The sequence below is a fragment of the Puma concolor genome, chromosome E4, assembly GCF_028749965.1.
Source record: "Puma concolor isolate L17-30 chromosome E4, mPumCon1.1.hap2, whole genome shotgun sequence".
Taxonomy (NCBI): Eukaryota; Metazoa; Chordata; class Mammalia; order Carnivora; family Felidae; genus Puma; species Puma concolor.
Window position 1 is genome coordinate 44,839,038 of NC_141683.1, and position 25,451 is coordinate 44,864,488.

A 25,451-nucleotide genomic window follows, 5' to 3' on the forward strand; every position below is an offset into this window, starting at 1 on the left:
AGACAATAGTAAATACTATAGATTCATATTCCTTTATCAAAAAACCATGTGCTTAGGTGGGTTTGAGAATTCAGACTTTCCATATTTTAGAAAAGTGGTATGGTGTACATACCATATCTTACATGACACCTCCAGTACATCTGAAGCAAAACCCTGTAGTCGAACTTTCTAGCTACATCACATTGAGTTTTTTGAGAGAAAAATGCTAACTACTCAGTGGTTGAGTTAGTGGAGGTTTAAAAAAAAGCATTTGAGGGGCGCCTGGGTGGCTCAGTCGGTTAAGCGTCCGACTTTGGCTCAGGTCATGATCTCGCGGTTCGTGAGTTCAAGCCCCGCGTTGGGCTCTGTGCTGATAGCTCAGAGCCTGGAGCCTGTTTCGGATTCTGGGTCTCCCTCTCTCTCTGATCCTCCCCCGTTCATGCTCTGTCTCTCTCTGTCTCAAAAATAAATAAACGTTAAAAAAATTTTTTTTGAAATAAAAAAAGCATTTGATAAAATGCTTATTACACATAAAGTACTAAGGAAATGAAGTAGAAAAATACTTCTTGGCATGTTGAAAAGTGTCCTCTAAAAATAATAGTAGGGATGGGGCGCCTGGGTGGCGCAGTCAGTTAAGCGTCCGACTTCAGCCAGGTCACGATCTCACGGTCCGTGAGTTCGAGCCCCGCGTCAGGCTCTGGGCTGATGGCTCAGAGCCTGGAGCCTGTTTCCGATTCTGTGTCTCCCTCTCAGTCTGCCCCTCCCCCGTTCATGCTCTGTCTCTCTCTGTCCCAAAAATAAATAAACGTTGAAAAAAAAAATTAAAAAAAAAAAAAAAATAAATAAAAATAATAGTAGGGGTAGCTGGCTGGCTCAGACAGTGAAGCGTGCAACTCTTAACCTCAGGATTGTGAGTTTGAGCCCCACGATGGTGTAGAGATTACTTAAAAATAAAATCTTTAGGGGCATCTGGGTGGCTCAGGTCATGTTCTTACGGGTCGTGAGTGCTGACAGCTCAGAGCCTGGAGCCTGCTTTCAGAATCTCTTTACCCTACTCTCTGCCCCTCCCCCACTCACAGTCCTCTGTCTCTCAAAAATGAATAAATGTTAAAACAATTAAAAATAAGTAAAATCTTTAAACAATAGTAAAAATAATAGTAAATACTAAAAACAGGTATAAAAACATGGAGCAGCGCTGCTCAAAATGTTTGTTACGGTGGTAAGTATAAAAAGGAGTGCACAATTAGAAATGCTAATAGAGTGACAGCAGTTTTACATTTGTTGACTATAATAGTTAGAGAACTTGGGCTTGTATTTTGTATGTCTGATTTATATTTCTAGCAGTTCATTTTCATTGTATTTACAAAAATTTTACTCCCAGTGGATTAGGGGGAAAAACTCAAAACCAGTTCTTCTTTGCAGATAGTTGTAAAGTTAAGACAAGACCCAATGTGTCCACTACCACTGCCATTACTCTCAATGTGACAGATTTTTACTGAAGGATAGTGTTAAGTCTTAAAGAGATTTTACCATACTTGCAATCTAATGATTCAGCCTAATGGCAGAAGACACAGGACTTCTGAGTTAGAGACAAAGGATGTTTACTACTCATGGGATAGCAGGCAGCATGAGCTTCATGTTTGTATTGCCCCCCCCCATGTCCTTAAATCTTTTGGGGACAATATGGAGCAGGTCCAGGTAGATCCTGAGGGCACAGTTAATTGGTATTACACTTGAGGTACTTGGAGTTTAAGAAACTGTCGGTCTTAAAAAAAAAAAAAAAAGCTGCTGGCAAAACTGCAACCCTATCTTTCTTACTATCCTCATTAGGAAATAAATCTGCTCCCTACCCTGGAGTAAGATCTTACCTCTGCCTTCCAAGGTTATTATTTGCTATTCAAACCTCCTTGAAAAGATGTGTAAACAAGACTTAGAGAGCCACAGATATTCATGGAGAATTGTCTTAACAGATAGAAGACTTGATGAAATATAGAGCCATACCGTGTTTCTGGGTGGGAGGTTGCATTATCATGTCAATCAGTTCCTTGTTAGGAAAGCCATTCTCCTTGAGTAAATTGTATAAATTTAACATTCTTTGATGAATTAGATTTAAAAAGTTAATTAGGGGTGCGCCTGGGTGGCTCAGTTGGTTGAGCGTCCGACTTTGGCTCAGGTCATGATCTCGCGGTTCGTGGGTTTGAGCCCCATGTTGGGCTCTGTGCTGACAGCTCAGCCTGGAGACTGCTTCAGATTCTCTCTCTCCCTCTCTCTCTGCCCTTCCCCTGTTCACATTCTGTCTCCTCTCTCTCAAGAATAAATAAACATTAAAAAAAATTTTTTTTAAGTTAATTAGAAAAAATAATTGCTGAAAAATAGCCAAGAAGAATTTGAAAGTATACCAGCTGATCCTACCACATATTAATGAAGACTTTTAACTATTGTAAGATTACAGTAATTATATTTACATAATACTATTTCTAAATTAAAATGTATATAAAATAATGCAGAACAGGTTTTGGACAGGAGAGGCCATCGTATGGAGGCTAGCACAAGAAGAAACTAGATTTGATCAAGAAACAAAAACAAAATAACCTTTTTGGACAGTAAGCAGTAGTAACAAAATTAAAAAAGGAAAAGGACAGTAAAACTTACTTGCAACTTGTATGACAAGAAATTAATAGCACTGAAATGTTAAATTCTTAGAAATTAATGAGAACAATGGATATCCAGATAGAATAATAGGCAAAGGAAATGTAAATTAAAATAATAGGCTGTTATAACAAAAAACTGAGCTAATATTGGTACAGGTATAAAACACTTGCTGTAATTTCCAGAATTGAAAATGTAGAGAAATAGATTGTCGTGTATATATATAGTGCTGATGCACATATAGAATTGCAATTTTTCTGTAATACACCATGGTGCTTTTTAAAATGTTGATGCCTTTTAGATTTAAAAAAATTTATTTTTAAGTAATCCCTACACCCACATGGGGCTTGAACCCACAACCCTGAGATCAAGAGTCTACGCTCCACCAACTGAGCCAGCCAGGCACCCCAGGTGTTGATGCCTTTTAACCCAGGAATTTCACTTTTTTTTAATGTTTACTTATATTAGACAGCAAGGGAGGGGCAGAGAGAGACTGATACAGAATCCAAAGCAGGCTCCAGGCTCTGAGCTGTCAGCACAGAGCCCAATGTGGGGCTTGAACTCACGAGCCATGAGATCATGACTTGAGCTGAAGTTGAGGTTAAACTGACTGAGCCACCTAGGCACTCTCCAGGCATTTCACTTAAGTGAATCTTTCCTGAAAGAAGCCAAAGTACAAAGAGTCTGTGGCGGTGTTGTTCTATAATTTAAGATCAGCTACAAGCTAAATGTTCATCAACGTGGTATTGCCTAAGTTATGCGTACTACTTCCATCCATTGGAGTAGTAAGTCATTAAAATTCACGTAGATTAATATTTAAAGAAGTAAAAGATGTATGTAAAATATTTTACATTTTATATACAGTGTATATAAGACAACTGGAAGTCTTTTCTACCCATACTCTTGGTTGTCTCCTCGGTTTCATCTCTCTCTTCAAGTCACTTAGGAGTATGACTTTCCTAGTTCACTTCATTTAAATAGTGGTCTCGCATAGTGTCCCTTTTATTTTCTGCATAATTTTTCTTGGCTGTATTGTATTGTCCTTGACCTATTATGTGTTGTTTAGCTTTGTAAGAATGTAGAATTATAATACAGCTATTTGAATATAGCTCTGTAAATACAGGACAGCTGTCTCTCTTGTTCATTTTTTCCTCAGTACCCAGAACTACATAGAAAGGGTCCTGACAGATGCTTCTTGAATGTGGAATGTATTTATAAAGCTACTGAGTGGAAAAAGATTAACTATATACCATAAACTAATTGGACTTTTTTTGGGAAAAACTGTTATTTGTTTACATACAAAATCTCCAGCTGGAGAATTATGAATAATTTTTACTACCCTTTTTTCTGCCTCAAGTGAGAACATAATAGTTTTTTAATCACTGAAAACAAAGATACTAATATTATGGAGATACGAAGGGGTGACATGTGGACTTCCTTTATGTGAAAGAATTTACTAGTCCCTGTGAGGGTGAAATTACTGACACCACCTTGTCTCTTCCTCTTGCAGGTAGCACCTCCCCCACCTCCACTTACTGATACACCTGATGCCACGGCAAACGCAGGCGAAAGTTTACCAGCAACCATGGGAGGACCTCTTCCTCCCCATTTGGCTCTTAAGGCAGGTAAGGGACTTGAAAGTGCATGTATGACAGTGGATAAGATACACATGATCCTGCTTAGTTATTATCTCTTTCTCATTTGGATAGAAAGAAATTACTATAGTAAACTCATAATGTTGAGAGAATGCAGGGGCTTCATAAGTTTACAAATACCACCAGTGATTTCTCTTATTAAACATGGTATAGCCTGATTCCTTAGCTGTTGTTAGCTTTTACAAATTTTTTCTTAAAGTTGTAATTATTTTGAGAGCATGCATCTGAGAGAGTGAGGGCAGGGCAGAGAGACAGGGAGAGCAAGAATGCCAGTCTGGCCCCACACTCTTCAGTGCAGAGCCCAGTGTGGGGCTCAGAACTCACCATGAGACCGTGAGCTCCTGACCTGAGCCAAAATCAAGAGTTGGATGCTCAACCGACTGAGCCTCCCAGGAGCTCCAGCTTCTAATTTTTATCTCTGGCTAGATTTTGCACAGGCTAGAACATTTGATTAAAGGGTCTTGTTTATTGCCCTTTCTTTTTTATTTTTATTTTCATATTTTATTTTATTTATCTGTTCCAAGTTTAATTTTTGAGAGAGAGAGAGCGTGAGTGGGCAAGGGGCAGAGAGAGGGAGAGAGAGAGAATCCCAAGCAGGCTCCACACCACCGTCACAGAGCCTGATGCGGGACTTGAACTCATGAAGCTGTGAGATCATGACCCGAGCTGAAACCAAGAGTTGGATGCCTAACCCACTGAGCCACCCAGACACCCCTGTTGCCCTTTCTTGTTTGTAATTCCTCCCAGATATATTGTAGACTTGTTTACTTTATGGATCCAAAGTGTTGCTGAATTCTGTATATTATTATCAAAGCTTTTATTGGTCTGCCCAGTATAGGAAAGATATACTAGGATCTTGGTCAAGCTGCTTAAGTCTCAGATCCAACATTTATGAAATGAGAATAACAGTAGTATTTACTTTGTAAGAAGATTGTTGTGAGGAGTAAATTTTTTTAAAAGGATGTCATAATCTTTGTAGAGCTAATAGGCAATATTCACTATCTTTCTCTATTAACTATCTTTCTCTGCTTTCCTACCAAGATTCATCACTTTCTTACACCTTTTCAGCTTCTCCTAATCCCCGTCACTAGTGCTAACAGTTTTCTCTCAAGGTCATAGTTAGCAAAGAAGCAGTTTTAACAAATTTAATCAGGTATCAAGTTTAATCAACTTGAAAATGTGTGCTAGATTATCAGTAACTTATGATCATTGCCAGGAGCCCCCCTCTACATACAAGCCTTGAGATTATCAATTTAGACCTATACTCCAATCATGAAACACTTTTTAAGTAAGTCATGAAGATTTGGGGCCCATTTCCAAATAATTGAAACTTTGGCTTTCTAATTACAGAATGCCAAGCTCTAAGAATATTCTTTTGTAATGTTTTAGGATCTTCCTACAGTTTGATTCATTAAGAGAACACTAAATTTCTTTCCTTAATAGAAAATAATTCTGGAGTTGGGGCCTCTGGCTATGGTCCTCCTGGGCCCACATGGGATCGAGGAGCCAACTTGAAAGACTATTATTCAAGAAAGGAAGAACAAGAAGTACAAGCGGTAAGGCTGTCATCTTTTGTCACATATCCAGGATTGTGACTTAGTGCTTGATTCACTGCAAGGTTCAAGATAATTCAGTTTAATAATTTGGTGATTCTTTTAAGTTGTCGTTTGAGACTACTTGTTCACACAAGACAATATAAACCCAATCTACCCATTAACTCTGGTCACTAGGATCGCCTGTGAAATAACAGTATTTTTCAGGTGGTAGAATGTGTCCTCATCTGCTTTACAGGAAATGTAGGTACCTCAGTAAACCTCATTTCACGAGCAATCAGAGTAAAAATGTCTTAATAGGACAGCTTATTTTTCCACTTAATGTATTTGAAGTGTTAAAACCAACAAAAAAATTCATCAGTGTTTCTTGGGAACAGTTTAAATACAGTACGTTTAGCTAATGGCTTGTTTATACAATAGGACCACCAGATGCAGTAAAAACTAATTCTGGTTCAATTTTGACTAGGATTAGAAACTTTAAAAACCATTTTTGCATTATAAAGGATGGCACAAAGAAGATACTGTTATAATTTTTAATGTTTAAGAGAGTGGAGTGGGGGAGGGCCAGAGAGAGAATCCCAAGGAGACTCTGCACTGTCAGTGCAGAGCCTGATACAGGCTCAAACCCATGAACCATGAGCTCATGACCTGAGCTGATATCAAGAGTCAGATGCTTAACTGAGCCATCCAGGCACCCCTAAATGTCTTTACCTTAAATATGCATAACTAAACTAAAATTAATGGAGCCAAATTTAATTATCATTGATTCAACAGACTTTAGAGTCAGAAGAAGTGGATTTAAATGCTGGGCTTCATGGAAACTGGACATTGGAAAATGCTAAGGCTCGCCTGAACCAGTATTTCCAAAAAGAAAAGATCCAAGGAGAATATAAGTACACCCAAGTGGGTCCTGATCACAACAGGTTTGCTTGTTTCAGTCTTTTCCTTCTATAGTAAGGTTGTTTTGTATATTCATCGTTCTATTTTTGTACATGTTCTCTGATTCAGTTTGTGGATTAGAAGTGAATTGTGAAAACAAGTTGCGCAAGAAAAATTGTCCTTGATTTGTAATTAGTAGTTTACTAGGATTTTCACTTAGGTGTGTGATTTTTAGAAGTTCTGCAAAAATCTGTGTTGCTAGACTTTTGAGGTTCTCCTTTGTATCTGTGAGAGGCAAAAATCATAGCCACAAGTGGTGGTTTGTCTGTGTTTGGCTTAACAATTAGCCCAAGGTGGTGAGTTTATTTACTGTCGCTGTGGTATTGTTAAAGGTAGTAGTAAGGATTATTTAATGGATCAAGTTAGACACTCAAGTTTCAAAGTCTCGGGTGAACTGCATGCGTCTAGATCCAAATTTCCCTTTAGCTTTGAAAGTTGCCAGCTCTTGAGTCCTGTTGAAGTGTGTAAAGGCTTATTGTAAAGCTGAAGGATAGCTTCAGTCTTTGTATGTGAGTTAAATTAGCTGACTTTTATCCTGTTAAGTTTATAAAACTGAACATAAAGGGAGGTCATTGTAACAGTTGACAGTATGTTTCTCAGCCTGCTTGCTGTTCTTCCTGAGAGCATTCCAGGGTGTAGTAATTATTACTCCCAGGAAGGCTCATATGGATTAGACTCTTCTGGGGGCACTGTATTTTTATTGGAAGGTAAAGAAGGCTATGGATACCTTCTGGATGATTTAATTTGCTGTCCTTTATGTGAAATAAATTACTCAAAATGAATTAAAAGTATTTTTCATGAAAATCAGTGTTCTCCCTTCATTACATCTAGTAATCCTAAAATAATTATTACCAAAATAAAATTTTGACACTATGATCAAAATGATGTTCAGAGCATGGTTCCCCCTGCTTCCTACTGTTTGTTCAATCCTGAATTCTCAAAATACTTAATTCTGACATCAGACTTTCTAAAACCCTTGGAGGTTATAAAGGAAGGATCCATTTATTGATTTTTCTTTAATATGTTGTCCTTCTGAACTGATTGAGCTTATTAGTATCACTTGGTGACTTTAAGAACCGATAAACCAAGCTTGTTGTAAAACATGTTTGATACCAGTATGACTCCTGATTCAAAGAATTGAAGAATTCAGGATATGACAATGAGGGAGGCAAAAGACCGTTGGGGGAGCTAGGACAGCATCTCCTTATGTCCTTTATTTAAAGGCATAACAGACAGCAACACCAGAGGTCTGTGTTCATAACACACATGTGCTGCTGCTTAGGCTGAACTAAGCAATCACATGGAAAACTATTGTAAACTGATTTCTGGTGTCGCTGTTCCCCCTAGGTGGAGGAGAATGAGATTGAGTGCTGACTTTAAGCCTGGCTGAGAAACATACTGGCATCGGTGTCATTAATGAAAGGGTGGATGTTGTTCCCCTGAAAGCCAGTGGCCTTTGACCCCTGAAGCCGCTGTGCCTGAAGGTCAGTTCACAAGAGGTATAGGAAGGAGTCTAACGTTTATTTTTTTCTTAAGCCTTACCTAACCTTTTATTCAAAGCACAGAGTCAAGGCTAGAATGTACCTGAGCAGTGGAAGGATCAGATAGCATACAGTTTTCAAAGGACAGTTTTTGCTTTATTGAAACCTAAATTCATTCCCTAGAATCTGCTAGTGGTTTTAGCTCTAACTTCCAAAAAAAATATCTTGTTCTCTGATTTAATAAATAAGTGTGATACAAGTTTTTTGTTATCAAGGGCTGCTTCCAACTGCAGGCATATACCAGACCCCTGCCTCAGGAGCCACAGATGCATGCATAGTGTTCGTATGTTCATGTGTATGTGTGCAATGCATGCATATATTTAGCTTATCTTAACAGATTGAAGTTATTAGTGGGTGGCCCATGCAAAGCGATCTTAAAATAATCACAATTACAATTTCAAGAATTTGGGGCCTATTTCTTTGCCCCAGGCTAAATGGAAAATTCCTTTTCATTGAATGTGTTCTAGCTATTCAGACTGCAACCTTTGGAGTAAGTAAACATCATCTAAACCTTAACATTTTCTTTTTTGTGAACAGTTGGCTTGTCAACTTTGATTATGGTTGTCTTGTGCCATGTTGTACATTATTTGAAGTTTACATACACTTGATTTATTCTAGGATTGAACAGAAATAAGTGTTTACAATGGTTTTTTGCTGTGACTTGCCTAAGCAGTTGGAAAGCCTGCCTGATTTGGGAGTCCTGGATTTAGTCATTTCTAACAGTGAAATTCCTAACCTTGTTTGTATATGTTGTTACAGGAGCTTTATTGCAGAAATGACCATTTATATCAAGCAGCTGGGCAGAAGTAAGTATTACTGTTCTTGTGATATTCTGAGTCTTCCATAGTGGAGTAACAGTCTTCAGCCACATATATGTGAAGTTATATTAACTGAAAGAGTATTAATTGAAAGGTAGCATCTGGGGTATTTTAGAATATTAGTAATTCTATGAATTAGAGGGCTCAGTTTCCCAGTTTGCATATGAAAAAGAGATCATGTTAGTATATTTCAAAGGGTAAGAAGAGATGGTAGGTAGGCAATTTAGGAGTCTACCAGTGTTAGAGAGCTTTAAAACTTTTTTTAATATCTTTCTGCATGAGAATGTTTCCCAGTTTGTTCAGGTAAAACTAGCAAAGTGAAATTTAGAAAGTAAGTTAAATGATAGCATTTGAAGCCAAAGGTGGATGTGTAGCATTTCAGAGTCATAGAGTCAAGAAGAGGTGAGAAAGTTACCCAAAATAAACACCAAAGAGGTTGGGGTTATTCATAAAGGAAGTAAAAAGACAAAGATCTGATCATGTATTCTCTATTCTAAGACCATAAGTTTAAAGCAGGCAGTGTTATTATACTTGAAAGGAAGGAACTAGTCCTGTGTACCTGGTTTTGTCCCTAATGTTGCTGGGACTCCATTTACTTATCTGCAAATTGAGAGAACAGCCTAAGATTCTATCCAGCTTCAGAATTCTGGAACTGACATCAATGATTTATAGTATATGAAAGACTTCTCATAAAATCAGATCTTCAAATCATCAAGAGATGATGTTGAAATTTGTTATCCTAGACTTTAAAAATAAGTTAGACTTTGAGTGGATGAGATACTAAGGGATGAGGATAAAGGCAGTATAATTTGTGCCATTTTCTTGAAGAATTTGAGTAGCTGCTGGCTTCATTCTGGTGCCAGGAACAGCAAACTGCAGGCCTCCGGCCAAATATAAGTTCCCTACCTGTTTTATAAACAAAATTTTATTGGAACATAGCAACACTCATTTGTTTAAGGCAGGGGCCTTTTGTAAAAGGCCAGATCATAAATATTTTAAGCTTTGCGGGTCACATCTATCACCTGTTGTTATTTTTATAACTCTTCTAAAAACAGATAAGCCATTTTTAGTTCTTGGGCCCATAGTTTGTCATACTCTAGTTTAAGTGTTGTCTGTGGATGCTTTCGTGCTTTCAAGGCAGAGTTGAGTGGCTATGACAGACACGATATGGCCTGCCAAGCCTAAACTATTTATTATCTTATTCTTTATAGACTATCAGCGATTCCTGGAATCAGTGACCACTTTCGACCCATTTTTATTCCTTATTCTGTTTTTCAAAAGTTAAACTATGTTTTCTTTCTCTGTTTTAATGCCAGATGAAAAAAATAGTGACAACTTTGTTGAAATACGTTAACTGCTTTCATAATGATGATTTGTCTGTGTCTTTGTATCAGCCTGTAATCAAAATAATTGATACGCTGTTAATGCAATTGCTGATGGTTAGCAGTTAGAATGAAAAAGAATTTACAACCTACTCTATTTGGGGGGGGGGGTACTTTTGTACCTAAGCCCCTTAGTTGATGGGGCTTATGATGAGATTTTTCTTTACTCAGATGACTTATCCTATTGTCTTTGGTAATCCTGACCTTAAATTATAGGGATTTTCGCACGCGAACATGGATCAAATAAAAAACTGGCAGCACAGTCCTGTGCCCTGTCACTTGTCAGACAACTCTACCATCTTGGAGTAATTGAAGCTTACTCTGGACTTACAAAGAAGAAAGAAGGAGAGACTGTGAGTCTTTAGACTTAGTAGTACAGAGAGATACTCTTAAGATTCAATTTAGCTTTTGATTTGTATTTGGCTAAAGAAGTTTAATTCATAGTTTTAGGAATCTTACCTCAAGAAATGGAAATGGCCCTTCTAATCCTCTGTCTGGCGTGATGCTGTGTTCAGAGTGGGCTATGAGTAAATAATCATTAAAGTCATTTTTTCATGACAGGGAATTGACCTATTTGTTTTATGAATATTGTAGACCTAGTTAACTATATGCTCTTAACACTGCTATAGTTTTGAGTAGTGCTCATATGTGACATAATTTTTATTCATACGTATATTACATAATTTTCATGGCTTTCCTTTTTCGATAGGTGGAGCCTTACAAAGTTAACCTCTCACAAGATTTAGAGCATCAGCTGCAAAACGTCATTCAGGAGCTAAATCTTGAGATCGTGCCCCCAGTAAGCATACAGTTATTTAATACACCTTTGTATTGAACATCTCTAGTCAGACAACTAACTGGTATTGCCTTTTTTGTTTTTCTTGTTTTTTAATAGCCTGAGGATCCTTTTCTGCCTGTTGTACTTAACCTTGGCAAATTGGCTCACTTTGAGCCATCTCAGCGACAAAACCAAATTGGTGTGGTTCCTTGGTCACCTCCACAATCCAACTGGAATCCTTGGACTAGTAGCAACATTGATGAGGGGCCCCTGGCTTACGTGAGTGCAACATTGTTTTTGAGCTCAGACTGTTATCTAAGCTTTTGAATACATTTCATTAAGATATCCAGATTATAAAAACTTTTCAATTTAAATATAAGTTATGTACTTTTGTTTGATTGTTGCCTTCCCATTTTACAGGCTACTCCAGAACAAATTAGCATGGACCTCAAGAATGAGTTAATGTACCAGCTGGAACAGGATCATGATTTGCAAGCAGTAAGTCATTGAAGATTTTAGACATATGGTACCCAGAGCTTCAGAACTTTATAGGTAGGGTAAAAAAGACAAAAAAAAAAAAAACAAACAGTGGATGATACATTTTGCCCTTCTAGGAATATAGATCAAAGGTATTTATGAAACCAGTAATTGTAGTTACCTCTGAGGATAGTTTTGAATTAAGGGCCTGGGGTTGTTTTTTTTTGTTTTTTGTTTTTTTAATGTTTGTTTATTTTTGAGAGAGAGACCACGCGTGAGCAGGGGAGGGTCAAGAGAGAGGGGGAGACACAGAAAACCGAAGCGGGCTCCAGGGTCTGAGCTGTCAGCACAGAGCCTGAGAAGCAAGATCATGCATGACAGCCAAAGTCTGACATTTAACTGACTGAGCCACCCAGGTGCCCCAAGAGCCTGGGATTCTAATGTAAATGAAGACATTAGGCTAATACCCCCTCCTTTTTTTTTTTTTTTTTTTTGGCATTTTTAACTATTTCCTGAGTAAAACAACATTAACACCTTACAAGAAAGGGAATGTGTATTGAATGTTCAGGGAGAAAGGAGGAAAATAAGGGTGTGGACAAGGCCACAGATAGATTCTTCAGAAACTTAGTGAAAAGAGATAGTTCTGTTAATGATATAAATATGTATATTGTTTTATGGAAAAAAAAATGTGGTTTTTAAAATTTATTTTGTTTAGAGAGAGTGCACAAGTGGGGAAGAGGGGACAAGGGAGAAAGAGAGAAACTTAAACAGGCTCTGCTCAGCTTGGCGCCTGAAGTGGAGCTCAATACCATGACCTGAGGCCAGAATCGAGAGTCGGACGCTCAACCGACTGAGCACCCAGGCGCGCCCTCCCAAAAATGTATTTTGAGTATGGAGCTAGTGGAAAGGAGGGTTTTTATAGAGATGGGAAATTTTTTTATGATTAAGACAGTTGCTTCTAATGTATATGTTGGTAGAAATTTGACTGATATGTAACTTTTATAAAACAGATCTTACAGGAGAGAGAGTTGCTGCCTGTGAAGAAATTTGAAAGTGAAATCCTGGAAGCAATTAGTCAAAATTCAGTTATCATTATCCGAGGCGCTACTGGATGTGGTAAAACTACACAGGTTCCACAGTTTATTCTAGATGACTTCATCCAGAATGACCGAGCAGCAGAGTGTAATATTGTAGTAACTCAGGTAAGTAGTAAGCCAACTTAGAAGGTATGTGTCTGGTGTTGATCGAGTTTGAGAGTAGGAAAAACGTAGCGGCCAGGCTGTTTCTAATTCTTTGATTAACTCCCCTTTGTAGCCACATAAGGTACTGAAATTGGTAGAACATTAGACCCTTTAAAAATTAAAAAAAAAAAATACGCATTTAAGTCTTGTTCTAATTTCTTACACTGATGGGCTGAACTGAGCCATGTGAGTGATTCTTTTTGTCCTGGCTAGGGGGAGTCTTTTGGCCTAGAATCAGACAGGACTGAGAGTACCTTCTCCTTAAGTTCACGTGCAAATCTTGGTCCTCTCCATCTTACCACCTTAATACTGAGAGCAAGAGTAGGCAAGCTAACAGAACAGGTAATGGTTGACGCTAATGGAATGGTTACCCTATGCCAGGTTCTGTTTTAAACAGTTGGTATTTTTTTTAACTCCTTTAAAGTTTATTATGACTGTAAGATGTACCTATTATTTTGTTTAATATTTCTCCTTCAGTAAATTAAGGTACAAAAAGATACTAAATAAATTGCTCAAGTTATTAACACAGGATATGGTGGAACTAGGATTCAAAACCAACCGACTTGCCTTCAGGATTCTTCCTTTTAACTACGACATTGTATTACCTTATTAGCAATAGGGAAGAGCTGATTAGTTCTTCCAAATCTTCTCAGGTTAAAGCAGTTCTCATCAGCTCTAACCCAGTACTTCTGGCACTTAGAAGGAGAGCATTGCAATAAACTAGATACCACCTCTCAGGCTGGCTCAGACCTTGACTTAGGGATTCATAACCTGGGACACACAGTTGATATTTGGGAAGGAGTTGTGAACCTTGAAATAGCAAAACATGTTTGTGCCTGTGCGTTTATGTGTATATGTACAAATCATATTTTTAAAAAATTTCTGAAATTGAGGTATATCTTTTAATTGGTTTCTGTGTTTGATATGACAGTTGGGTTTTTTAGCCTAAAAAAGAATCACTGAAGGAATGAATGTTGCATTAAAAATCAATGCTATCTTAGGCTTAAGAGATATGGTAAGTCTGCATTTTTTCTAGGAAAGGATCCTTAGCTTTCTTCTTTTTCTCAAAATGTTCTTTGATTACCCCTCCCACTCCCAACACTGGCTGTGAATCCTTTGCCTTACAGTGAAAGTTCTAACCCCAAGTACTGTGATCAGTAAAATATCCTTGCTCTTAATGTTTACCTATCTTGTAGGAGGTGTATTGTTAGGAGTCTTAAGCTATCCTCTGCCCACCCTCCTTACTACAACTCTCCACTTTTAATCTCAAAAATAGTCATCTAGGAAGAAATGCAGAATTCAGCAGATGAGCTGAAAACCTGTGTTCTCACACAGAAAGTGGTTCACATGTCATGAGTAGAATAAAACCGCTTCTTAAGTAAGAAGGTGTGTTCGCACTAGCCATCCAATAAATGTCAAAGCCAAGTTGATCCAGCCAAAAATGGCTTTATGTGTTCTAGACAAAATTGGCTTTTGTGTTACAGTCTTCAACTTCGTGTAACTTGCTTACTAGCGTGTGTCCCTTCCCAAATAATTTGTGGACATTTCCATTGGCTTGATCTGTAAAATGCACAGGTTTCCCTAGATAGACTATAACAAATGTAAGCAGTGAGCTACAGGATGGAAGGGTGTGTCAAATGTTTTACTTTGCATATGAAAACAGCTTTCATTTCTCTATTAGTCCTCTTGTTTTCTTTGATAAAGTGATAGAATCATGAAGTTGAAAGATACTTCAGAGAATTATTTCATCTTCTCTGGATGGAATGTTCATAACAGGTGGTCACTTATGCTTTAAATTTTACATCAGTTGGGAATGTAGCTTGTGTTCTAATTTTGAACAAGTGACTGAACTGTTACACTGAATCTTTTTGTCCTAGTGCTTGCCCCAAAATCAGTCTCTGCCTTTTTCCTGTAATAAGTCTTTTTTTTTTTTTTTTTTTTTAACATTTATTTATTTTTGAGACAGAGAGAGACAGAGCATGAATGGGGGAGGGTCAGAGAGAGAGGGAGACATAGAATCTGAAACAGGCTCCAGGCTCTGAGCGGTCAGCACAGAGCCCGACGCGGGGCTCAAACTCACGGACCGCGAGATCATGACCTGAGCCGAAGTCAGACGCCTAACCGAGTAAGCCACCCAGGCGCCCCTGTAATAAGTCTTTAAAAGCTTAAAAATTTGTATGATGTCCTAATGTTTCCTTTTTTTTAATAAACTTTTATGCACTTTATCATACTCTTAGGAAAAATTCCATCAAATCATTTATGAATAAAATCTTTCTTCAATATGTATTTTAAGTGGATTTTTTTGTTTTAAAGTGAAGACTGTTGAGGAAACTGGAAGCTGAGAGGTCAGAGAAGGATGCAAAAATTAAGGGAAGAAGATTACAGGGTCATTTGTCTCTCTGCTGTTTTGATGAATAGTCCTCTTGATACTGGTGTTTTCTGTGCATATTCAAGAAAATGTGGCCCATAGTGCTTCTGAAGATGGTTGTTTTAGCACCTCTTATGTTAATTTATAACCTTTTTCATTCATGGCTTTCTTGAGTCTCTTAAGACAGTTGTGTTTGGGGGCCATAGAGTTAAGAACTACAATAGGTACTAATTAAGGAATATGCCATCTCCTGTCTGTAGTCATTTTAGAAGGCTGGAAACTACAAAGATGATAGACCTGAAAGTGGCACCAGGGAGATAAAAATCAACCCTCAAGTATCCAGTAACCTATGAATATACCTCCAAAGAGTCAAATATCCTAATAGATTTGAAGTTCTTCTAAAGTCACCTAGTTAGTAGAAATGTTGAGAACTTCAGAAGAGACAAAAATAGAGCAAGGAGATAATAGCAGTGTCCGGAATTTACCTGTTTGTAGAATGCAGCAAACTTCTTGAAAGGTCCCGGAAAACATTGTATTTTGTGCTTATTAGTGGAATATCATTTTCACATTTCCTGATACAAGTATATAGCAGAACTCTTCTCTTGAAGGATAAATACAGAGCTCAGTTCTTCATGTGATGCTTGTTCACAGTTAGTGAGGTGCAGAGTACAGGTCAGTAGTGGTCAGTAAAAACTAGCATAGGTCAGCAAATCAAGGTACATAAAGCAGAGTATAAGCTCAGGAAAATTCAACACCATGTGTTCAAGAAGGCATCTTTTTTTTTTTTTTAATTTTTTTTTTCAACGTTTTTATTTATTTTTGGGACAGAGAGAGACAGAGCATGAACGGGGGAGGGGCAGAGAGAGAGGGAGACATAGAATCGGAAACAGGCTCCAGGCTCTGAGCCATCAGCCCAGAGCCTGACGCGGGGCTCGAACTCACGGACCGCGAGATCGTGACCTGGCTGAAGTCGGATGCTTAACCGACTGCGCCACCCAGGCGCCCCAAGAAGGCATCTTTTAATACCTATGTGGACAGGATAAATATGAACTAGGTGATTGCATACTTACCTATATTGGTTATTAGCCCCATTACCTAAGAGACTCTTAAATTAAGGATAGAAAAATCATAAATCATTCTTTTGTATTCAAAGGATATGGATAATTTTAGTGAAGTCATTGAATTTTTGTTACGGATTCTTTTCTTTTTAAGATTGTTATTCTCTGATTTCTTAAATAGTACTGTCATAACCTGGGATAACATACTGATATTTAAACATGAAACTCAGAAAAAGTTTTCCCAAGCAAGGAACTTGTACTTTATAACCCTGCCATCAAGAATTTTTTGACAAAATCAAATTCAAGTCAACTTCGAAGCATTCAGTCTTTATAAATCTGCATGTACCTCCAGGATATCATAATAGCCATAGTATCCACCATGTAAATATTGTGTGCCTACAAGAATATGGAATACTTCAGAAGATTTTGTTTTCAGAAAAATTAAGGTCCAACGCTTAAAACATTAGCCTATGGCATTCCCCCTGGGTTTAGCATATTTATTGCTGGAAATAGTAATATACACTCCAGTTTTCCTCGCCATGTAAGCCATGAACAGGCGTGATTTCATTCAGTTTTCTATCTCTAGCACTGTCTATGGCTCCTGATACAAATATTCAAAGACTACTTTATGAGTTAATAAAATGATCAAATGAAAGATGGTCATAGTACATATGGCAAAGAAGGAGCGTATTTACCTTCTAAAAGCTATACAGCTCAGTTAAATAATTTTTTAAACATGTGCCCTCGCTTTGATGCGAAGTTACAGGAACCATCTCCCACTGTGTGCCTACCCCCTTCCTTGCTGGAAAATTACTCTGAATATCATTAAGCATTTAGCCCAGTGGTGGAGAAATTTTATTTTCTATAAAAACCTGAGGATACCTTTATATACAGAATGAAAAACGGCATTTTTAAGAGTCTTGCCACAGAATTAAATGGTAATTGTTTTTGTTATGATTTATCATAATAAATTTTGGAGTTTGCTGAAAAGCTCATTACTATTAATTGTGTTGATTGTTGAGCTGGCAGTGATCTGGCAGTGGGACAGATTTACTACACTAACTTAGTCACCCTAATAAGTATAACTGTAGTTTTTTTAGCTTTTGAATGACTTTCTTTTTTTCTTATCTCAGCCCAGGAGAATAAGTGCAGTCTCCGTGGCTGAGCGAGTTGCATATGAGAGAGGAGAAGAGCCTGGGAAAAGCTGTGGCTACAGTGTTCGATTTGAGTCCGTCCTTCCCCGCCCTCATGCCAGCATAATGTTTTGTACTGTCGGTCAGTAATGGGTTTTATTTTGGCCTTTCGCTGGGGGTTTATATTGTGTCGTTTATGAAGAAAACTTGGTACGGTGCAGAGTGGCTAGAAATGAGAACTCAGGAGCCAGTCTTAGAATTCCAGTTTAAATAGAACTTCTGGCACTTTTTTCCAAAATGGAGAGCATGAAATTACCCTCTTGTTGTAGCTTAGGTTAGTAGAATTGCATCTTTTAATACTCTTTTCGTCAAACAAATATGTTTCAGAGTACACTGTTAACCTTTTTAGTAACTTAAGTATTCAGGTTGCTGTGTCATTCTTAAAATGATGGTGGGGTTATATTAACTAAAGCATAGTGATTGTCTAGAAGTTTGTTTCTTTTCACTTTTTATACTTCCCTACTGTAATCAACATAGAAACTTAACTCCAGGTGTTGCTCTCATTTCCTTTTCCAGGTGTGCTCCTAAGAAAATTAGAAGCAGGCATTCGAGGAATCAGTCATGTAATTGTAGATGAAATACACGAAAGAGACATAAATGTGAGTAACTTGAGAGTTAAAGTACTAATGCTAGGATTCTGAATTTAAAAAATTAAAAAAGTAGAATGTCTTTCCCTTTCCCCACTTTACATCTTCTATCAAAATCAGAAACTTCAGTCACTAATACAGTAGACAACTGTTTTTAGCACAGGCAGTAAACCTTTTTTTCTTGGTTAAATGCACTGAATTCTGAAAGTAAAGTTCTCTTGTTAAGTGTCATTGCAGTGATTAGTAAGAGCTAGCATAATTCAGCAACTGAACTATTTATGACTGAATCACTGATAGAATTTTAATAATCAATTTTTCTTTGAACTGGAGGTTTATCTATGGTAAATGTTATTTTTAAATTTTATAGAATTAGTAATGTCTTTTTGGATGTGTGCAGCTCTGATCTTTTCAGATGTTAATGATAATCATGCTCTAATTAGGAGGAAACTAGCATTTATTTCACACCCTTCCCTTTTTTGGTCTATGGCAAAAATTGTATACAATTACTATATAATTGTATGATTTGAAGATTGATACCATAAAGCAACAATTTGTTTTTATGCCACTATTTTCCATATCCAGAGGTGTTATTGAATAGACAATATGTCATTCAAACTGTTAGCAAGCCACTGTTGCTCAAAACATTCATTGGCCTTTTCTTCAGACAGGACTCTTACAGCTGTTGTTGCTAGCCATCTTTATTTTGAGAAAACTTTGACCTTTATGGTTGAGCTAAAATGACTAAGAAAGTTTGGTTTATCAGATAACTTTTAAAATCTGAAATTTAACTTTCCAGTAGGATAAAATTTTTGTGGTTTTTGTCATTCAGAATCTCTTGAAAACTGTAGTTCTTTTTCTAATGAACTTAATCAAAATGAAATGTTTCAAAACTGTCTTCACCAGCATGGGTACAATCCAGTGTTTTTAGTTTATTCCAAATCCTACTGGAAACCTCATGGATCACCATTGCTATTTTCCTAAAAAAGATAAAATTAAAAAAAAGTTTTGGTCAATTTTCCTTCAAAGACTGTCAGGTCAATATGAAGGTACCATTCAATGAAAAAATGAAAAAGTACCTTTGCAGAAACTATATTCTCTTTCAGATGAACCTTATCCTAAATTATCCAACTTACAGATGAATTATTCTAAATAATAGAGGAATAGGAAAATTCAGCAATGCTGCTGGATTAAAAGGTTAATTACCCGAGTCATTTGTATTTTGTATATTAAAAACGAACAGCTAGAAAACAAAAGATAACATTGCTGTAGTCAGAATGTCAAGTACTTAAAGAATAAATCAATCATATAGATGTCCATTCTTCCCAAGTTGATGCGGTTTGAATGCAGTTCTCATCAAATTCTCATCAGCGTTTTTCATAGAATTTAACAGGCTGATTATGAATATTTACAGAGAAAATTTATGGCCCCAAATAGCCAGGATTTCTGAAGAAGAGCAGAAAGGATAGTCTTGGCTTTTCAGATATCAGCACTTAACTTGGAAGTTCTAGTAATTGAGATAGTATAGTCCCTGGGTTGACCATTTGACCACTGAATTATTCAGAGTGTAGAAACAGATGGTGTGTTGAATGCACCTTTGGTAAAAGAGTGATGATGTGTTGGGTCACTGGGAAAGGGGAATAGGTTCTACAGCAAATAGAGCTGGAAACAGATGGTCATCCATAAGGAAATAGGTGCAGTTGGATCCTTGCCTCCTATCTAAATACAAAAATCAGTTTCCAGATAGATTAAGGAAAAATGCCAAAGCAATTTAAAAATTCTTTAAGTAAAAAATATAAGTAAACATCTAGATGGCACTGACCAATAGAAATATGTATATGTCTGTAGGGTACCTGCATAGATGAGAGAGGAAAGGTATCTGAAAAGGAATAAAAATTCGGGATCGTTTTCTGTAGTTGAGGGAGGCAGAAAGTGACGAGCAAGAGGGCTTTGCAGCCAGAGAAGAGTTTACAGCTATAGGGCTGTAGCTTTTGTGTTATTTGGTAGGTAGATGGGTACGGTACCTTATTAAGTAATAACTATTTTGGCCATTATTTTGTTTGAATGAACCAAATACAACCTTTGTAACATTGTAAAACATTTTAGCTTTGCAGGTGGTTGGATAACTGAGTTTGGGCTCATGGCTTTCCCATTTTCTGTAGCTAAAGTTTGTTTGCCTACAAATAGAAATTTCACTGAAAATTTTGATGAATTCTTTGCGGTCGTTTTTTTTCCTCTTCTTCTGTCCAAATAGCACTCATTTCTAATCCCCACAGCTATTAGTCTAAAAACTGTTGTTAAAAATTCTACTGAATTTCACAGTGGCCCTCTATGTTACACTTCTGGAAGCTACCAAAGAACCTGAATTTCACTGATGTCTGCATGACAAGAAATCTCTTAGGTGTCTCTCATTAGAATGAACTTACGCGATTGTATTTTCATTTGTGTTTTAATAGACTGACTTCCTTTTGGTAGTGTTGCGTGATGTGGTTCAGGCTTATCCTGAAGTTCGCATTGTTCTCATGTCTGCTACTATTGACACCAGTATGTTCTGTGAATATTTCTTCAATTGCCCCATCATTGAAGTTTACGGAAGGACTTATCCAGTTCAAGGTAAATAGTTTGGAGGTGGGATGGGAAGGTAAACTTCTTTTATGCATTAGTGTTTGGATTTGCTTAATCTTGGAGATTGGAATAATAGTTCTAAAGACATTTAAAATACAGGCCAATGTAGAATATCAAATGAATCATGGCATTCTTGGGCTTTTAGTCAAACTATGGCAAGTGTAATCTGAGGAGCAAGAACAAGTTTCATTCATTCTTGAGGAGTTGGCAAGTCCAGTAAATTTCCTGGCTCTTCCTTACAGCCGAAGATAGCTTTCAGAATTATATACAGTCAGGTGTAAATCAGTATAGCCTATAGATGTTTATGGGAGATAACAGTATAAGCAGCCAGAGTCAAATTAACAAGAGAATCTTTCTTAGAGCCAGAGCAGGCATATTTTAAAATGACATTAAGGTGTGTGTTTCAAGATCAAGTATTTCTGATGGTTAGGACCTCCTTTTTCAGAAGATTTTATTACCGTTTTTTAGGACAGCCATCTAACAGCTTGGTTAGAAAAATAAATTCTAGCACAGTCAAATTCAGGGCATGAAAATAAGCTAAAAATTTTGCTATGTGGGTATGAAATGATAAATGGCTATTTAGCATGCTATTTTTTTTTTTTTTTTTTTGAAATTCCAAAGTAAGAGTAGGCCTAAAATAAAAGCCAGGGCAGTTGTATCTTGTGAGGGTAAGGGCGACAGTTCTAAAACTGCTTTACATGTATATTGAGATTGAAAAAACAATTAAGTGGATGGCAGATGGGGGAGTCAGGTTTACTGTTGGAGTTTAGAGGGTACAGGTAAGTAGGAGGGAAGCTTTGAATAAACTGGGTGGTATTGGATTACAGTTAGAGACAATCAGTAAGATGTCATGTTCAGATACAAGTGAATAGATAAATCATTACAGATATGTATGGATACACAGGTGAGTATACATGCATATATTTCCTAGCTCTGTTGACCACAGTGATGGAGACTCAGGGACACAGGAACCAGCCGGAAAGAGCTGAAATAATTTGACCAAAAAGAAAGGAACATAGTACAGAATTATAACCCTAAGGATAAAATAAATGCCCATGAATCTATATGGTGGTTGAATAAATAAATGGGTAACAAAGGCAGATCTCATATGGAATAATTCCCAAAAAATTATGTACTCTCCTCCTTACCTTGAAAACATGACTTACCTCCCAGTCCCTTGAGTGTATTGTGCTTAATGACTTGCTTCCACAGAGTAGAGTGTAGAAAGGGAGAAGCAAAAGTAACTTCACAGTAATTTGGAGTATACTTGTATATTCTTGTATATATACTGTTTGTAGTAACTTGGAGTAACTTAACAAACACTACCTCAGGTGAACAAGTTTAACATCGTCAGTGATGAGTCATGTAGGTTGTGTGTACCCTTGGTATAATGTGATGATTTGCACTTGGGACTCTTAGCATATAGAGGGGAAGTGTTCATAGATTGAGACATTTCTTGACCCAGCAGAGAACCTCAGGGATATAATTGGTCAGCAGATACTCCAGCTTTGCTGATGTCCCTCTTTAGAGTAATAACCAAAGGGAGACCATTTTATATGTACGTCTTTATAGAGGAAGGATGGACTACAGTATATTATTGTATAGACCTCTCTTTCCATATCTAACTGCTGTACCATGGGAGTGTACAATACAGTGCGTGTGCCCTGCAGCCATACCACAAATGTTTGATTATTGTATATAGGGGATACCCTGTCTGGCTTAGTGGGAACATGAATGAGAGACACTGCACCTACCTGCAAGGCCCAAGCCTTAGTCCAAACACTAAGTTTGGAAAAAGAGGTTATTAACACTGGAATTTCTTGCCAATTGTGAATAATCAGATTGAAGGTATTAAGGTAATTTTGAGTTATGAATTAGAAAATGAGTTTTGAAGACTGTTCCATTCTGAAAGTTGACTGTACTTACCTGACTGGATTGTCCTGGCAGAATATTTTTTGGAAGACTGTATTCAGATGACCCACTTTGTTCCTCCACCAAAGGACAAGAAAAAGAAGGAGAAGGATGATGATGGTTTTGAGGATGATGATGTAAGTGAATCTCATGGAGAATTTTCATTAGGGACAGGTGGTTAATGCAGTGAACAGAATGATTAAAGTAAAAAGTTGCAATGAGTTACCATTAAAGAAAACCTTTTTAAAAGCTATCATGTTTTTTAATTAATTGATGTATTTCACTCTAAAGAATTCCATGTATGACAAGCTCTTTTCATACCACAAGTTAAATCATCTCTGGAGAAAGGTCAAAAGGAGGAGGAGGAAATAGTAAGATGTTTAAAGGCCACATGTGGTTTTATAAGAGTTTGCTATTACATTTTCTATGGGCCAGAGTACCTGGGAAGCTGGTAGAGAGGCAGTCTTGTGCCCGACCCCAGCTCTACTAAATCAGAAGTTACATTTTAACAAAGTCTCCATGTGATCTATATATACAATAAAGTTTTCAAAGCAGCAGCCATCCTCCTAGATTAGAGAGATTGTATGGTGATGACATTATCAGATGGAGAGTATTAAATCAGGGAGTCAGGAGGGATTTCCTAAGAAGAAACAAGAAAGAAAACCGACATTTATTTTGATAGCTCAATCAGTGGTAATATAAAAATTCATCTTGTATCTGGAAATTTGAACAGAATAAATACTAAAAGACAGTTTAGCAGTGCAGAATTCAATAATAATCTGGGATATTTTTAATCAGAAGACTTAATATAAATGAACAACAAATTAGTTTATCGGGGGGAAAAAAAGACCAGTTGTAACAATTCTGTTTCTCATTACTAAAGGTTTTGTTTATCACTGAATCTCAGGCAGACTTTATAGAAAATTCAGACACTTTTTATTTTTTTATTTTGAGAGTGAGTGGAGGGGTGGTGGAGAGAGAGAATCCCAAGCAGGCTCCATGCTGTCAGGGCAGAGCACCACACAGGGCTTAAACCCCTGAACCATGAGATCATGACCTGAGCTGAAATCAAGAGGCAGATGCTTAATCGACTGAGCCACACAAGTGGCCCAGACACATTATAATAGAAATAGATGATCAAGTGAGCTGCCAGGAGGACATTTATTTAAAAATTAAAGGACTTCACATTTGGTATGAGATGAGCCTGGGAATTCTACAGGGAGATATTGTGTATAAGTAAAGTAATTATATGGTAATTGATACACAGGATCATAGAACTTAATTAGTAAGGAAAATATTTTTGAGAAGTCAACAGAGTATAGTCCTAAGAGAGATAAATACATTTGGTAGATGGAGCCATTCAAAGTTGGCAGAATCGAATTTAAGAGATTGTGCTTGGATTTTGGCATTGCCAATGTATTTCCCATACATAGGTCATGAGAAAAATTTGGTATCTCAACATGTAGCAGGTTCTACATTTTTAGAGCTTAAATTTCTATATGCAGATCTGATTAATCAGCTAGAATTAATAAGGACATTAGGTGTTATTTGAATGTGAAGAACACATCCAAGAGACACCTCATGAGCTGCAGTAATTGAGACCATTCAGAATATGTCTCCTAATTTTTGCAGGCAAATTGCAACCTTATCTGTGGTGATGAGTACGGTCCAGAAACCAGGATGAGCATGGCACAGTTGAATGAAAAGGAAACCCCTTTTGAACTCATCGAGGCTCTACTCAAGTACATTGAGACCCTCAATGTTCCCGGAGCAGTGTTGGTGTTTCTGCCTGGCTGGAATTTGATTTATACTATGCAGAAGCATTTGGAGATGAATCCTCATTTTGGTGGGTGATTCTTTGAATTCTTCGAATTCTCACACAATATTTGACAGTGAAAGTTAATATTTTTGCTTGTTCCCTAGCCAGTGTGAAAACAAAATGTAGTATTGTGTCAGTATTTGAATAAAAGTATGCATTACGTAGAGCAGTTTTAAAATACGCTATTATTTTTAAACTTTAACTTTTCCTTATTCTTATAGGAAGCCATAGGTATCAGATTCTACCTCTGCATTCTCAGATTCCTCGAGAGGAACAGCGCAAAGTATTTGATCCTGTACCAAGTGGAGTGACCAAGGTAAAAAATAAACATTTACACTTATGGGTTGGGAAGTTCCATAGATTCTAAGCAGATGTTATAGGCCTTCAAAGAGCTACCCCTAAAAAATTGTAATCCAGCTAAATTGAGGAGGGAAAAAAAGGGTCTTCTCATTGTGAGTTAAGTTTTTCATAAGTCAGGCTGCAGGTGGATGGTTTTTTTAAGGCTCCTGTAATTCTCTTGTCATTTGTTACATAAACAAATCCGTTCTTTTAAGTGCATAGTAGAATATTTTCTGAAGTATAATTTTTCTTAATATTTCATCACAGGTTATTTTGTCCACAAATATTGCCGAGACTAGCATTACCATAAATGATGTCGTTTATGTCATTGACTCCTGCAAGTAAGTTTCCAAGGCACCTATTTGCGTAGAGTAAATCTGAAGAATGTTCCATGTAGTATCTAGTATCGGAATCAAAAACACCTTTTTTTTTTTAATTGAAATTTTGTGTTCTTGTACTGTCAGAATTGCTGTGCACTATACATACTATGATACAGGCTAATTAGTAATTCTTGGTGTTGATTTGTCATAAGTCTGTTATAG

The 25,451-nt window shown here is 37.1% G+C and overlaps 1 protein-coding gene across 2 annotated transcripts in view; it reads left to right on the forward strand.

The window, feature by feature from the left end:
* The window catches only part of DHX9 (DExH-box helicase 9), a 51,492-nt gene that overhangs the window by 16,298 nt on the left and 9,743 nt on the right, over window positions 1-25,451 (forward strand). The window contains exons 4-19 of one of the 2 annotated variants that reach the window (XM_025920939.2): window positions 4,139-4,253; window positions 5,727-5,839; window positions 6,611-6,759; window positions 9,076-9,122; window positions 10,733-10,869; window positions 11,226-11,315; window positions 11,412-11,573; window positions 11,715-11,792; window positions 12,782-12,973; window positions 17,572-17,713; window positions 18,148-18,230; window positions 20,672-20,828; window positions 22,788-22,888; window positions 24,384-24,597; window positions 24,792-24,886; window positions 25,177-25,250. In XM_025920939.2, the coding sequence (XP_025776724.1) occupies window positions 4,139-4,253; window positions 5,727-5,839; window positions 6,611-6,759; window positions 9,076-9,122; window positions 10,733-10,869; window positions 11,226-11,315; window positions 11,412-11,573; window positions 11,715-11,792; window positions 12,782-12,973; window positions 17,572-17,713; window positions 18,148-18,230; window positions 20,672-20,828; window positions 22,788-22,888; window positions 24,384-24,597; window positions 24,792-24,886; window positions 25,177-25,250 (1,949 nt within the window). Of the gene's footprint in view, window positions 1-4,138; window positions 4,254-5,726; window positions 5,840-6,610; window positions 6,760-8,123; window positions 8,260-9,075; window positions 9,123-10,732; window positions 10,870-11,225; window positions 11,316-11,411; window positions 11,574-11,714; window positions 11,793-12,781; window positions 12,974-17,571; window positions 17,714-18,147; window positions 18,231-20,671; window positions 20,829-22,787; window positions 22,889-24,383; window positions 24,598-24,791; window positions 24,887-25,176; window positions 25,251-25,451 lie in introns of those variants that run through there. The other variant, XM_086694041.1, reaches the window with a different exon arrangement.